The sequence below is a fragment of the Xenopus laevis genome, chromosome 2L, assembly GCF_017654675.1.
Source record: "Xenopus laevis strain J_2021 chromosome 2L, Xenopus_laevis_v10.1, whole genome shotgun sequence".
In the NCBI taxonomy this organism is placed as follows: domain Eukaryota; kingdom Metazoa; phylum Chordata; class Amphibia; order Anura; family Pipidae; genus Xenopus; species Xenopus laevis.
In genome coordinates, this window is record NC_054373.1 from 83596840 (window position 1) to 83613354 (window position 16515).

Below are 16515 nucleotides of genomic sequence, written 5' to 3' on the forward strand. Positions count from 1 at the left end.
CCAATACCACTGCGGAGTGGCTCAGGTTTGTCCCATGCCATCAGGTAAGCACCACACGTGGAGTTGTAACTCCGACACCAAGGGATGTTGAAAGGGTTACATGTGGAATTGATGAAATGTTCCAAAAAAGTTATGGGCACACAGAGGAATGAATCAGATATAATGGGATGTATAACCAAAACACAGCATTGCCTAATGAAAGAAAATGTAATTCTCATAGGCGGAGGGTGATTTTTTTTGTTTGGGTAGGCTGTTACATTAACAGTTTCTTCACCTGGGATTTCCCACTGGCAGAGAAACAGCTGATTCAGTCCCATGCTATAAGCATTGGCAAAAGTTGTAATTCACCTGTCTGAGCACACAGGGTGGATCTTTATCTAAAAATGAACTACAATCTAACAGAGCCGGGCCACATCGTGCAGGCGCCCTAGGCAACCTGTCCCGTTGTGGTGCCGACTGAGCATGTGCATGCGCGTGTTGACGCCGGCGCACATGCGCACAATCGCAAATCAGCATGCGCACAGGCGCAGAAAGGCCAAACCGTGCAGGAAGATAGGGAGTGATGGGACTGGACATGGGGTAGGCGACAGAGCAGGTACGTGCCTGGCGCCCCCCCAGCTTTGCGCCCTAGGCACGTGCCTACTCTGCCTACCCCTAGTTCCGGCCCTGCAATCTAAGATCTGTCCCATACATGGTCTGACTTAAGCGCTATTTACAGATGGGCCCACAAGCTGCATGGTTAAGTACTAAGTCATTTTTCACTTGACGTGGACAAAGCCATTGTCAATGGATATTGGTGACTGTCTTCTTAAAGGATTTGTTCATTTTCCAAACATTTTTTTCAGTTGAGTTATTTTCAGATTGTTCACCATAAACAAAGACTTTTTCAATTGCTAAAAATGATAAATATTTATTTGTTGTTATTATTAGTAATCATCAAGTTGATCAAACATGCCTCATAAATTCAATGCCTTTGGATTGCTATCTTAAAGGGATTGTTCGCCTTTTAAACACATTTTTAGTTGAGTTGTTTTCAGATTGTTCTCCAGAAATAAAGACTTTTTTCAATTGCTTTCCATTTTTTATTTTTTACAGTTTTATCACAATCTAAGTTTAAAGTTTAATATGTTTCAGTCTGACAGCTCAGTAATTCAGGTGTTGTCTCTAAACTGTTACAGTTTTGCCACATTTAGTTGATACATTTCTCAGCAGTATCTCTGGAGTATTAGAAACTATTGTATCAATTATAACAGCTGCCTGTAATTTAACCCAGAGATTCTGCTCAACAGGGACAAAGATAAGAAATGTATCAACTAAATGTATCAATTTAGAATTTACAGGGTCAGCAAGTCCCCTCCCAGAGCTGCTTTATAAGGTGAAATTTTGGTTTACACTTCAATATTAAAAGAATGGTCACACATAGAAAATAGAAAGTAATTGAAAAAAGTCTTTACTGTCTGAAACCAGCTGAAATAAAAAATAGTGTTGAAAGGTGAACAACCCCTTTAACCTTTGAACAACCAGAGTGGCAGGTATTTAGAGATTTCAAAGAGGCTCTTCAGTGATTAAATTTTTGAGTGGGGGCTTAAATGTCCGTTAAAGAAAATTAATTTGTTGCCTTCCTTACAGGACCAATCCCCCCAAAATTAAATATATTAACAGTAATAACAGCTTGAGAGTGTTGGGTTTATTATAAAATTTAACTATTTTAGTTATAGTGGAAAAAGCAAATGTGTTTAGTGCAATTTTACCTCAATATATGCAGTACAGATGCCATTGCTATGGAACTCGCACTGTAGCAGCATGAAATGTTTGACTCCAATACAATGTCAGTGGCTAATACAAGGCCTGGAATCCACTCATGAATAGTTGTAGAGCTTCCTTCAGCTTTAACTAGACCACATATTTTTATATTTAAAATGTATATCTGTGCATCCAGTACCTACAAACCCTTCCTTGGGAGCTAATGTCTTGTTTTATTTGGTTTTAATTCTATAGCTGTATAGAAAACCATGAGAATGATATTAGACCCCCATATAAGAATAATTATGTTATACTGTGCTTATTTTTCACCTGCTAGAAAATACTCATCAGCTTGATTACATAAGCTATATTTAAGTATGAAGCTCGTTTGTACTAGTGAGGGGGAATAGTATATCATTTAAATGTATAGAAAACCCTTCACTTTTTTATGGTGTTACTGGTCCTTTATGGATGAGAGCCTCGAAGTAGATGCCAGTCAGTAGAAGCTCTTAATGGGGTAGGTATTGCTGAATATTATAAAGGGGTATATATATTCACAGGAGATTGGGAGAATCATACATGTTCATCTAGCACTAAACAATCTGCAGATATGTATGATACTTGTGATCTTAATATGTAGATTGTGCCATCACAAATTCCCCAACAGTTATTTTTTAACTTGAATCTCTGAAAGGTTCCAGTGGCTGAAAATAAGCTTATTGTAGCTTTGGCCCAGTACTTGACTAGGCCATTGCCATTGCGTGATGGAGGGTGTCATTTGTCTTACAATACATGGAAGACAAATGCTGTAAGGAACAGTTGCTGTATTAGTGAATCAGACTATGGCAAAGCGTCTTGGTTTCCCATGCAGTTTATGGTGGGTCTCCATGAGGCAACAGCGTACATTATATAGGGGAGGAGGCTGCCAATTGTGGTATTTCTGGCTAGAACTAATCTCATTAAGAACATGGGAATTGGGAAGCTGAAAGAATTCTGTACCAATTATTTGTAGTAGGAATGATATGATATTTTATGACACAGCACTCACTGACAGTGATGGGCGAATTTATTTGCCAGGCGCAAATTCGCGGTGAATTTGCGCGATTCACCGCCAACGAATTAATTCGTGAAACGCCCACGAAAATTTGTCAAAAAAAGGGCTCCGGCGTCAAAAACTAGACGCCGGCACGGTTTCGCGATTTTTTTCGCCATTTCGCGGGAAATTCGCAAATTTTCCAGGGGAAACGGCACAAATTCACCCATCACTACTCACTGATAAAAAAATGTTAAAGAACTACATATAGCCTTTCAACTTTTCTATTCCCGTGTTGTTATTGCTGTTATTGCTTTTTATTTTTCTTACATATTAAAAATAATCTCCAAAATTGTATTACATATGTAGTTAACAAAACTGCAAGTTTAAGCTGAAATGTTAGTAGAGAGAGATATAGATATATTTGTGTGTGCATGTAGAGATTTATTGGAGTTTTGTGGTTTTTATAAAGGGAAGCTGTTTTTCTGAGCTTGCTTAATCACTGCCCACAGAGAAGAACTCCAATGCTCTCTTTGAATTTCAAAGTAAGGCAATTGAGAAACCATTGCCTTAAATGAGGATGGGGAACATTTCTTTTGAAATCTACTGTAGTGCTGGACAGGCTTGTTTGCATGTTTGACCTCACATTGTGCTGTCAGAATTTGAAATGACCCCTTCAGTGTTAAAGCTGCAGGGGTTAAATTTAGATGTAAAGCTTTACTACAAGTGTTTCTTGATTATCACATGAGGCCTAAATGGATTAATAGAATCCATTTTGTGAAAGAAAATGAAGGAAGCAGGTGCATTATAATTTCCACTACAGACAGAAACTTTACTTTATGGTGTGTTCCACAGTTGGAAGAAGTACTGATCACCTGTATCATTTGCTTATTGTTTCTTCACCAAGTATGTATTACCCCACTTCACAAAATGCTGAATGTCCTGTTGCTGCAGTGTCAGTTCAGCATTTGTGCATCTGGTCTGGGATTGTATATATATTGATAAATATGTGTCTGAAATTAAGCAGTATTTAGCTGGACAACTTTACTGCCTAGAGTTAAATTCCTTGTAATATGACTTTTTTGTAGGAGTTGGTTTCCTTGTAACTGCTCCAGAAATTTGATGAGCGCTACCCTGTAAGAAAAAAAATAATCGTTATGAAGAGGATGAGCCCCATTCCCCCCTTTTGGTAGACTGGTTAACATTTGTTAATAAAACCATTTCCCTTAAAAATAACATACATAGATAGCCATAGGCTCCCTGTTGAAATTTGAAAATACACAGGCTCCTTGTTGAACACTTTCAATATTAGATCTCCCTGATGACCCAACACACTGTGGCACCTTTCCAACCTAGACCTATAGCTGTCAAAATGATTATGCATGACCTATTATTATTCCCCTCCTTTTTTGCCATGTGTTGGACAAACTGCAAGATTGTACAGGTATGGGATCCATTATCCGGAAACCTGGTCTCCAGAATGCTCTGAATTACTGAATGACTCCCATAATGGCTCCTGTAATATTAAACTAGTACCTTGTACTTGATCCAACCAAAGATATAATTAATCCTTATGGAAGCAAAACCAGCCTATTGGGTTTAATTAATGTTTACATGATTTTCTAGAAGACATAAGGTATGACGATCAAAATAATGGAAAGATCCATTATCCGGAAAACCCCAGGTCCCGAGCTTTCTGGATAACAGGTTCCATAGCTTTATTCCCACTCCCATCTGAACTGCACTTGTCTTTCTACTTGTATTATTTGTTACATAACAGCTAAATAAATAACTGCATACACATCTCCCTAAACTCCCCATCAGCTCACGTAATGTACAAGTATCCTCCAATAAGAGAAGTTTTGGTATTTGTGTATCCTTCAAAATAGTAATTGGTGTCTTACAACCAACTACGGTAATTTACAAAGACCCTAAAAGTTACCACAGAGTTTTTGTCCTGTATTAAAGCATTTAGCATATGGTCTAGTGCTTTTATATGGATGTATATTTCCTCTGTGTTTTAAAGGAATTGTTCAGTGTAAAAATAAAACCTGGCTAAATAGATAGGCTGTGCAAAATAAAACATGTTTCTAATATAGTTAGTTAGCCAAAAATGTAATGTATAAAGGCTGGAGTGATTTGATGTATAACATGTCAGTCTGAACACTACTTCCTGCTTTTCAGCTATCTTGGTTTCCACTGACTGGTTACCCTGGCTACCAGGCAGTAACCAATCAGAGACTTGAGGGGGAGCCACATGGGTCCTTTCTGTTGCTTTTGAAACTGAGCTGAATGCTGAGGATCAATTGCAAACTCACTGAACAGAAATGTACCATGTGGCTCCCCTTCAAGTCGCTGACTAACTCGGAGTTATCGAGCTGAAAAGCAGGAAGTTGGATTCTGGCTGTTTTATTAGACATCTGTTCACTCCAGCCTTTATACATTACATATTTGCCTAACTAACTATATTAGAAACATTTTTTATTTTGCACAGCCTATCTATTTACACAGTTTTTATTTTTACACTGAACTGTTCCTTTAAGATATATACCGCCTGTGCTGCATTAAGTTAGCATCTGTGCATTAAAGGGACAATAATGTCAAAAAATGAAAGTAGATAGAATACAGTGTTGCCCTGCACTGGTAAAACGGCTGTGTTTGCTTAAGAAACACTACAATTGTTTATATAAATAAGCTGCTGTGTAGCAATGGGGCAGCCATTCAAAGGAGAAAAGGCTCAGGTTACACATCAGATGGCACATAAGCTATGTCTGACTAATGGTGTTATCTGTTATCCATTAGTTAACCTGTGCCATATAGCCATTTTTCAATTTCCACCATTGCTCCACAGCAGCTTGTTTATATGAACTATAGTAGTGTTTCTGAAGCAAACAGATCAGTTTTACCAGTGCAGGGCAACACAACATTATATTTTCATTACTTTAAAACACTTACATTTTTTGGTGTTCCTTTAACTAAAACATTTGTTTTTGAAACATTCTGTTTTCTTTTTTCTCAACAGTTTTTGGCAGCTGGAGATCATATAGTCCACCACTGTCCTACTTGGCAATGGTAAGTTTAATTTTTCCCAAGCTAAACAAATAACTATATCATTTCTGCCCAGCTTTCGCTGTAAAAGGATAGTAAGATATGCAGCAGACAGACTCGTACAGGTTCAACCTAAATCCTTCAAAACAATGTTTAATATTTAACTCAGGTGGAAACTTGTAGTTACTATTAAACTATTATAGTTGTATTTGGCACAGTTTTATTTACCACAGTTTGTTCTGAGGAATAACAATTTAACTTGTTTTTCCTACACTATTTTGAAGGAATACAGTGTATATAGTTGCCATCCAGTCCTGTATTTTAGCTGTCTGGCTGGTAAAAATTATGCTTTGTGTCAGTTATTAATATGGAGAAAAAATAAATATATAGGAAGGCAGGTATTTTTTTCCAGAAAAGGTGGAAACCATAACAGTGTACAAGTGATATGTGGATCAAAATATATTCGACACACACCTGACCTTAATGCACAGTACCTAACCCACACCCAATATACTACACTCATGTCTAACAAGTCTCTTCTTTGATGTCATTGAAGGGGGTGGGGCAAGCACAAGTATACAAACTCTGGACCTCTCTGGTACAGAGATGTCTTTGAGGGTGGCAATTTCAGCCTGCAACCCTGGGGGCAATTGGACAGCTGAAACCTGCCCAGTCCATGGGTAAACAAACTGCAGATACCCACAGGCTGGGGTTGATTGGTTATGCCTCATCAGAAAGTAACTGTGGCAAATTAGGGGTAATGTGATACAAAAAGCCTTTACTTGTTGCTCTGGTATATCCTACTGCATTCATTATTTCATTCATCGAGAAGGTGGGTGCAGCTGAGCATTGCACAACAGCCAGGCTATATGATAATAATAAATGCCACATCTCTTATGTTAAAGTGGGCTTAAACCCAAAACTCCAACTAAAGTAATTAGTGGGAGATGTATGTGGTGGTGCTGGGTTGTTGTCTTAAAACAGGTGTAACAAGAGGAAGAAGAAGCAAAAGCCCAACCCTTTTAAAAAGCACTCAGACCACACTTTTAAATATATACCCCATTCTGGGATTTTTTGTTGGTGTTGCAGAGCCATCACCCATTTATCAATGACAGAACTCCTAGTGAAGCATAAATACTATGTATACATTCAGATATAAAATGAGAGCAATGACTACTGTACCCCATTCATGAATAATGTTACCATAACTTACAGACCATCATAGGAATCCACATTTAGATAGCATATACAACTCACACAATTTTATAATAATTGTGGACAATACAACCCCCTAAAAAACTGTTCCAACCAGTTCAAGGCAATTTACACACAAATTATAAAGCCTGTGCATTATTATATTATAAGAATACAGTTACAAATGTGCACCTGGTTTCCTACTCGTGTAAATAGATTTACCCCAAAAGTATTGGCAGATGTCACCATTTCCAAAAGCCACTTGGCCAGTGGTATATGCTGTATGTTCTATTCGACTTACACAAAGAGTTGCACAAATGAGTGTCCACAAATATGTGTAAGGTAGTAGATGCTAAGGCCTGCTCTCTGTATTATTGCAACATCTTCCAATGTACATTTACCGCTTCCTCAGGGCCAGTGAACTCAAAACCACTTTCATCACAGTTACAAAAACTGGAAAGACTGTAGCATATATATATCTTACAGGTAATAGCACCACAGCTGCTCTTCTACATTAAAGCAGTTGCAGGAATAATTTTGTTAGCTCCAATGACAGATGGTTTCATGTGGAGTCAATTCTAATTACTGGAACCTGTAACATTTTTGACATAGGGAACTTTGCCATGCACTTTACGAGAGTAGGCAAATAAAGAATATTGTCATTCAGTCTGTGCTGTCTGTGGTATATCCTCAATGAAAAGCTACTTTCATTTGCTTGCCTGCAAGTCACTGTGAAGTACGTAAAACTTATAACACTGCTTCTAAGCAGCAGTTCATTGATATTCTCCCAGAGCATAAACCGGTTAGAGACACTAAGGCCAGTTTCACACTGGGTATCTCATTTATTGTGACGTGGTGAGAAGTTCTACAACACTTTGTAAGTTGGTGTTTGGCCTGACAAAAAGTACATTAAGTAAATTGTGTTTGTATCTTAACTTTAATGCTGCTATGAACTACAAATGCTATATTTGGACATCTGTTATTATCTTGCTTAGAATTAGTTGACTGTGATTCTGCCCATGATAAACTTTTTTTTTTTAAATTTTCCTCTTCAGGTCAGCTGGTGAAGAATCGAAGATAAAGCCTTACTTGCCAAATGATAAACAATTTTTAATGACAAAAAATGGTAGGGGTTTGTTTTTTTCTTATCAAGATAGAATTGTAGTATTTAGTAGCGGTAAATCAAAAACACTGAGTGATCTATGTGGAAGTGCATATGTAACACCACACATCTGCTAACACCTCCTCTGATGATGTACCTAGTGATGTGAAATGTGCCAGGAAGAAGAGGCGTACATGAGCTATGTGGACAGAAGGAGTCTAAATTTTAACATTTATGTCTGATGTGATTTGCTACTTTTTTTGCACTTTAAAATGCTATGCGTGAATAACTGCATATTATATTTATTAGAGGTTATAAGTAAGGCTTGTTTGCTGTTCTGGCTGCTTAGTGACAATATGACCATAGTGGGGTCACCTACAAGTTAGAAAATTAAGTTATGATTGGTTGCTATGGGCAAGATCGCTGGTGATATCGTCTCCGATTCATAAACATGCTGTATTTAACTGCTGCAAGGTTGTGGTTGGCCTTGGACTGGTACAGAAGGCTAAAACATACAGTGTAGCATTTCTAGCTTGATTGTTCTTTCAATATTTTTTAAATAAGCAGTTATTATAGGCAATGATTATTTGTTAGCATCATTTGTTGATTTATGTCTTGGTTAGTGATTTTGTATATATGTATCAATTTTATTCATAAAACTGTTAAAGTCAATTCCAATTTATTGTTATCTCTTCTGCATAAAAGAAAGCATACATAGTGAGATGAAATTACAATGTTTTCCCTTCCTGCCCCAAGCCATACAGTACATAGACACACACACTACTGTAATAAAACATACAGTACTGCAATATACACTATACAGCAAGGAATACATAATGTGCAGAGAAAAGCTAGCAAATAGTCTTAATTCCAATTCTCCAGTGTATCTCAGAAAAATATGTTTTCTCTGTCATCATAGGGGGACACAGGGACGATGGGGTTAAGCTCCACCCTCCAGGAGGCAGGACACTTACTAATAAATTTGTGGGCGTGCCTAACCGGCTTAACCCCCACACTCCAGCTTATCCAATCAGTTTTTTAAGTGTCCTGTTACCAGGAGGATGGACGTCCAGCGATGTTAGTCAAGGATGACTATTCTCTTTCTGTGGTCTTACTCTGGGCAGCGCATGTTTGTCCTTAGTACAGTCCCAGTATTTCTCCGCCCACCGGGGTCATTTCTAGCCGCTATAGGCTATAACGACCACCCAGACGTATCCCTGCTAAGTTTGGCGATGGCAGATGGTCTGGCCGGGATGGGCACGAGGTGAGTACCTGCCTTGGGCATAACAACTCACCTCACAGGTCTGGCTTGGCAGCCTCCCCCCTAGCACATGGAAGCCCTCCCCCCGTTCCCCCCCTTATCCTTACTGTTTGGCAAGGGGTGCAGGACGTGTTCTTGTACTGGTTCTCTCCCTCCATTCTGTTGTCTGGGCGCTCGCTGCGCCTCCTGTCTAAGTGAGGGAGACGACTGAGGGGGGAGAGGGCCGGATCACGATGCGCTGGAACGCATGCGGCGGCCATTTTGCGCACGTTGTGCGCATGCGTTCCAGCGGCCATTTTGCGCACTTGTGCGCATGCGCGTATGCGTTCCAGCGGCCATCTTGCGCATAGTGCTTCTGCTGCGCACCGGATGGCCCATTTCTCCGCTCCTGCAAGTACTAGCGAGTTGTAAGCGGTTGCTGACTGCCCCACACACTCCTACTTACCCAATCTCCATGGCAGAAGGTAGGTCAGAGGGGTTATTCACCAGGGCAGGGGGGAAGGCTGCCAAAACAGCGCAGATTACATTTTTTGCCTGTGCCAATTGCAATGTTAAGCTGCCTCGAGGGCAGGGGGAGCCGCTCTGTAAGTCCTGTTTAGTGGGGCAGAGTACAGCGCTCATTTCAGAAGATGTTTCAAGCCCACCAGCGGCTCAGCCAGAGAATCCTTCAAGGGAGAGTATTTCTCAAGGTCAGGGGCTCAGCTCAGATGCTGATGTGCCAGCACCATTGTGGGCCATTCATTTAACACAGTCCCTTGCTTCCTTGCAGGGTCTTCCCTCTATTGCTGACAATTTAGGAAGAATGTTAGCCAGACTTGATCAAAAGACTAGCTCTAAGAGAAAGCGGTCTGAAGAAACTAAAGTGCCTACTACGTCTGTTCATTGTTTGTCTGACGAATCTGCAGCTGAGCAGGCATCCTCACAATCTGAGGGAGAATTACTTCCTTCTGAAGTTTCGTCTGGGGAGGAAGAAACTGTGGAGGATCACAGAGATCATGATAGTCAGCATGATGTGGAGGGTATTATTAAGGGTGTTATGGATGTGTTGAATATATCACAAACGCCCAAATCCCAGGATGATTTGGGGTTATTCAAGAGGAAGCAAAAGTCCGAAGTTTGTTTTCCTTCTCATGAGCATCTTCTTCACATAATACAAGAAGAGTGGAGTGTTCCAGAAAGAAAGTTTCAGACGTCTAGGAAATTTTCTAAGTCTTATCCATTTTCGAAAGATCTGGTAGAAAAGTGGACTAATCCCCCAGCAGTTGATGCACCTGTATCAAGATTGGCCAAGTCCACTACATTGCCAGTCACAGATGCGGCATCCTTCAAAGACCCATCTGACCGAAGATTGGAAGGTTTTCTTAGGTCAATTTATTCTTCGTCTGGGTCAGCTCTTCGCCCATGCCTGGCTTCGGCTTGGGTGGCCAGAGCAATACAAGCGTGGTCCGAGTCGCTTGTCAAGGACATCCAGAATGCAGTTTCCAGATCCGATTTGTTATCATCAGCCAATGCAATAGCAGAGGCATCGGCTTATTTGTGCGACTCCGCACTAGACACAGTTCAAGTCACGGCACGTACTTCCGCTCTTTCTGTTGCAGCACGTAGAACATTGTGGCTGAAAAATTGGTCAGCAGATCTGAGTTCTAAGAAGTCCTTGACATCTCTTCCATTCAAGGGACAGCGCCTGTTTGGTGAAGAGCTCGAAAAAATTATTTCGCAGGCGACGGGAGGAAAGAGCACTTTTCTTCCACAGGCCAAAAGTAAAACAACTACTACCACCAGACGGGGAAGGTTTTTTCGTGGCTCAAGTAGACGATACACACGAAGAAACAATTCACCACAGCGGTCACACTTTCGAGCCAAAACAAACGACAAAGGTCGCATGCATTGGAAGACCAATCGACCGATTATCAAGCCCGCAGCAGATAAGTCTTCGTCAGCCTGACGGGGTACCCCTTCCGGAGTCGGGGGAGCGTATTGGGGGCAAGTTACTCCAATTCCGGGAGGTGTGGATCAAACATGCGTCAGACGTGGGTGAACGAAGTTATTTCCGAAGGTTACCACATAGATTTCTCAACCATTCCTGGCAAAAGATTCATCATGTCCAGGGTTCCTGCAGATCCAGACAAAGCTGCTGCATTTCTAAATTGCATCACAAATTTAGAACAAACTGGAGTGATTGTTCCAGTGCCACATTCAGAGAGATTTTCCGGATTCTATTCCAACATTTTCATTGTGCCAAAGAAAAACGGCTCCTTCAGGCCGGTACTAGATCTCAAACAGCTGAACAAGTTCGTCAGATCAGTACGATTCAAAATGGAGACTCTGAGATCAGTGATAAGAGGGATGGAGAAAAATCAACTGCTGATGTCTATCGATATCAGAGATGCGTACCTCCATGTACCAATCTGGCCGCCGCATCACTCCTTCCTTCGATTCGCATTCAGGAACCAACACTACCAGTTTGTGGCTCTGCCATTCGGACTCTCTTCAGCCCCCAGAGTGTTCACAAAACTAATGGCAGTATCGGCGGCGGCATTACGTCTGCAAGGGATTTCAGTCACTCCTTATCTGGACGATCTGCTTCTGAAAGCCAGATCAGAGGAAAAGGCAGAGGAAGATCGGAGCAAGGCAATCAGTCTTCTGCAGAATTTTGGCTGGACCATAAATTGGTCGAAGTCCAATTTGCGACCCAGTCATCACATGACATTCCTGGGTCTCGAGTTCAATACCATTACACAAATGGTGCATCTTCCGTTGGACAAGCAAATGAAGGTCATGAAGCAAGTCCGTCTACTCCTCCGAGATCAGAGTCCAACTGTTCATCTAGGAATGAGAGTACTGGGACTCATGGTTGCTACCATAGAAGCCGTTCCATTTGCACAGATTCACTTACGACCATTGCAAGCGAACATTCTAACGTCATGGAGAGGGGGAGCTCTCACTCGCAAGCTCAATCTATCTCAGTCGACAAGAGTAGCCATCCAGTGGTGGCTGCGACCGACCAATCTCTCCAAGGGTCAATCCTGGGCGACGCAAGATTGGAAGATAATTTCCACAGATGCCAGTCTGAGGGGTTGGGGAGCAACCTGGGACAACTTGTCTGCCCAAGGTCAATGGTCTCCAAGGGAGTCCAAACTTCCAATCAACATCTTAGAGCTAAGGGCAATAAGACTAGCTCTGGCCGAATGGACAGAGTTATTACAGGCAAGTCCGGTTCGATTACAGAGCGACAATGCTACCGCAGTGGCGTACATAAATCGCCAGGGAGGTACTCGCAGCAAAGCGGCGCTGTTGGAAGCTCAACAAATTCTCAGTTGGGCAGAAACCAACGAAGTACAGCTGTCCGCGATCCATATCCCAGGAGTTCTAAACACCAAAGCAGATTACCTCAGCAGAATTCGTCTAGATCCGGGAGAATGGGAACTTCACCCAGAAGTGTTTGCAAAACTAGTACTCCATTGGGGACAACCACAGGTCGATCTAATGGCGTCAAGAAACAACACAAAGGTGCCTCGATTCTTTGCTCGTTACCGAGAGAGACTGGCAGCAGGGGTCGATGCCATGACACAGAAGTGGCAGTTCAATCTAGCGTACATATTCCCTCCGCTACCCATGCTTCCACGAGTCCTCAAGAAGATCAGACAGTCAGACATCACGGTAATTGTGGTGGCTCCTTACTGGCCTCGGAGGACTTGGTTTTTCGACCTTCAGGAAATGTCAATAGCACAACCGATACGTCTCGAGAACAGGCCGGACCTTCTGTTCCAAGGGCCCGTGGCACATCACAACCCAGGGTTGTTCGCTTTGACGGGATGGCTGTTGAGGCAGACATCTGGCGAAAACAAGGGTTAACAGAAGAAGTTATTGCCACATTATTGAGAGCTCGTAAGTCTTCATCTTCAAAATCATACTACAGAGTCTGGCAATCCTATCGGAGTTGGTGCGAGGAGTTCAATCTATCCTTTCACAAGCTTAGCATTCCGAGAGTTCTGTCTTTCCTGCAGCGCGGGCTCAGGCGAGGTCTAAAACTCAGCTCTCTGAAAGTACAAGTATCAGCTCTGTCAATCCTATTTCAGTCCAAACTAGCCTTGAATGATACAGTACGCACTTTTCTACAAGGAGTGGCACATATAGTTCCTCCATATCAGCCTCCAGTTCCAGCATGGGATTTGAATGTTGTTCTTGAAGCCCTTCTGGATCCACCATTCGAACCGATGGGATCTATTTCAGATACTTGGCTTACCTGGAAGGTAGTGTTCTTAATGGCAATTACATCCACTAGAAGAGTGTCAGAACTGAGTGCACTATCGGCAGATCCATCTTTTCTAGTGTTCCACAAGGATAAGGCAGTCCTACGCACAGTTCCGTCTTTCCTTCCTAAGGTGGTCTCGTCATTTCACATCAACCAAGACATTGTTGTTCCCTCTCTCTGTCCGGAACCAAAGAATGATAAGGAACGTCGACTACACAACTTAGATGTAGTTAGAGCCTTACGATGGTATATTGAAAAATCAAGGTCTTTTCGACGGTCTCAAACTCTCTTCGTATTACCATCAGGGCCCAGGAAGGGTCATCCTGCATCTAAAGCTACCATTTCTAGATGGATCAAGGAGACCATCAGACAGGCATACATGGCCAAAGGGAAGATTCCACCGGAGGGAATTCGAGCTCATTCTACAAGAGCAATCGGAGCTTCCTGGGCTTGGCGTAATTCAGCCTCATTGGACCAGATTTGCAGGGCGGCTACCTGGTCCTCTGTACATACTTTTTCAAAATTCTATAAAGTTGATATTTTTTCTTCAGCTGAAGCATCTTTTGGGCGCAAGGTGCTGCATTCTGTGCTGAAGTAATGGTTAATTCGTTTTCCCGCCCTGCTGTTTTGGGGGCTGCTTTGTTAAGTCCCCATCGTCCCTGTGTCCCCCTATGATGACAGAGAAAACAGGATTTTTTTATACTTACCGTTAAATCTGTTTCTCTGTGATCAATAGGGGGACACAGGGCGGCCCGCCCTAAAACTTTTGTTTATTGACCATTTGGTCATGTCGGGATAATTCCCTGATTTACCTTCTACGTGTGTTATTATTATTTTGATTATTACGTAATCTTGTTACAGCATTTTTGTGACAAACTGAATGGATAAGCTGGAGTGTGGGGGTTAAGCCGGTTAGGCACGCCCACAAATTTATTAGTAAGTGTCCTGCCTCCTGGAGGGTGGAGCTTAACCCCATCGTCCCTGTGTCCCCCTATTGATCACAGAGAAACAGATTTAACGGTAAGTATAAAAAATCCTGTTATTGTGCTTATATATATATATATATATATATATATATATATATATATATATATATATATATATATATATATATATACACAAATTAAATCACCTATAGTATTCTTTAACATTAATATTTTGTATTAATGGTATTGAATAAATGAAATAATAATTAAAGGTGCATCAGATACGGCTGTTAGTTATATAATCCATTTGTTTCCCTAGTGCCATGCTACAAAAGATGCAAACAGATGGAGTATTCAGATGAGCTAGAAGCCATTATAGAAGAAGATGATGGAGATGGAGGCTGGGTCGACACATTTCATCATACAGGCAATTAAATTTATATATATATATCTCTTATTATATATTCTGCAAAGAGATTGATATTATTTACACTGAAAAGCAGGGGAGTAACAAGAGCATGCCGGGCTTCCCTGCCAGAAAATTTTTCGGAAGGCCCGGCACTCAGACCCTTCCTCTATAGTTATGTCACTGCTGAAAAGAGACCTTTTTTTTAACTATTCGTAGCAGAATTGTGCTCTAACTAAATATCCAGTTAGAAAAAAATGAAGGTTGTAAAAAAAATGAAGGTTGTATCTTTAAGTATTCACACAAACCCTTCTAACTCTTTCCCACTCCTTTCCCATCTCTAAGCCTTCTCCACCTGCTCCTTCCCATGTTTCTTTCCCCTACTTCTTCTCCCTCATTTCTGTGCCCTCTCTGACTACTTCCTACATCTCTATGCTCTCTCCCATCTCGCTCATCTCTGTGCCCTCTCTGACTGCTTCCTACATCTCTATGTCCTTTCCCATCTCCCTTATCTCTGTGCCCTCTCTGACTACTTCCTACATCTGTGTCCTCTCTTAACTACTTCGACATTTCTGTGCCCCAGGGCCGGGCCAAGACTGCATAAGGTGCGCAGTAACAGAGCAACGGGGAGGGGAGAGATAAGAGAGGGCAGTGAACGTGGACTAGGGGTAGGCAGAAGATGCTTAATAGGTACCTGCCAAGTGCCCCCTTATCATTTCACCCTAGGCAGGTGCCTCTTTTGCCTACCCCTAGTTCCAGCCCTGCTGTGCCCTCTGTAACTTCTTCCCACATCTCTGTGCCCTTACCAACTACTCGCCTAATCTTTTGTACACACTCCCACTCCTCCCTGCATGTATCTTTCCATCCTCTCTGTTCCTTCACTGATCTATATTGACCACACCACATAGACTCTCATTTCCTCTTTCTTTCTAGCTAATTCCTTCTTCTTCCTTCCTCCCTGCGCTCTCAATCTGCACCCTGGTTAATAAACAAGACACTTATGGTACTAAATGAATAAAATTAACACTTTCATCTCATTAAAGGTTTGAGTGGTGTCACAGAGGCCGTAAAAGAAATAACACTTGAGACACAGGTAATATATAGGGTAATCCTGGGACAGGTTGTTGTGCAGGGAAATCTGTTAACCATTGATAAACTGAAAACCACATTTAATCTACCCAACACAATGTTCTTAAGCTTTCTGAAACTCCACCAAGCTCTAAAAACACAATTCGGCCAGTAAACCTGAAACCTTACTGTTAAACCAGGTCGAGGAAACAGCCCCTACATCAGCTGAACAAACCCTCCTCAGTTTTCTCTTCATACAGGCAAAAAGACTCACAGCCATGCTGTGAAAATCAATGCATTCCCCCCCAAAAAAGACAATGGATTCTAATGGTTAACAATACTGTCCATCTCTACCAATTGATATACTTGCAGAGAGGTTGCCAAAAAAAAAATCAAAAAGTTATGGTCACCCTGGATCTCAGAGCACCTTCCTGCTCTAGAATCTCAATTAACAGTATCCCAGGGGACCCAACCCCCCC

The 16515-nt window shown here is 41.6% G+C and overlaps 1 protein-coding gene across 1 annotated transcript in view; it reads left to right on the top strand.

Moving 5' to 3' along the window:
* The window catches only part of atg3.L (autophagy related 3 L homeolog), a 47523-nt gene that overhangs the window by 23274 nt on the left and 7734 nt on the right, over positions 1–16515 (top strand). The window contains exons 4-7 of the mRNA XM_041582118.1: positions 5799–5848; positions 8074–8144; positions 14882–14989; positions 16012–16061. Coding sequence (XP_041438052.1) covers positions 5799–5848; positions 8074–8144; positions 14882–14989; positions 16012–16061 — 279 coding nt within the window. The remainder of the gene's footprint in view (positions 1–5798; positions 5849–8073; positions 8145–14881; positions 14990–16011; positions 16062–16515) is intronic.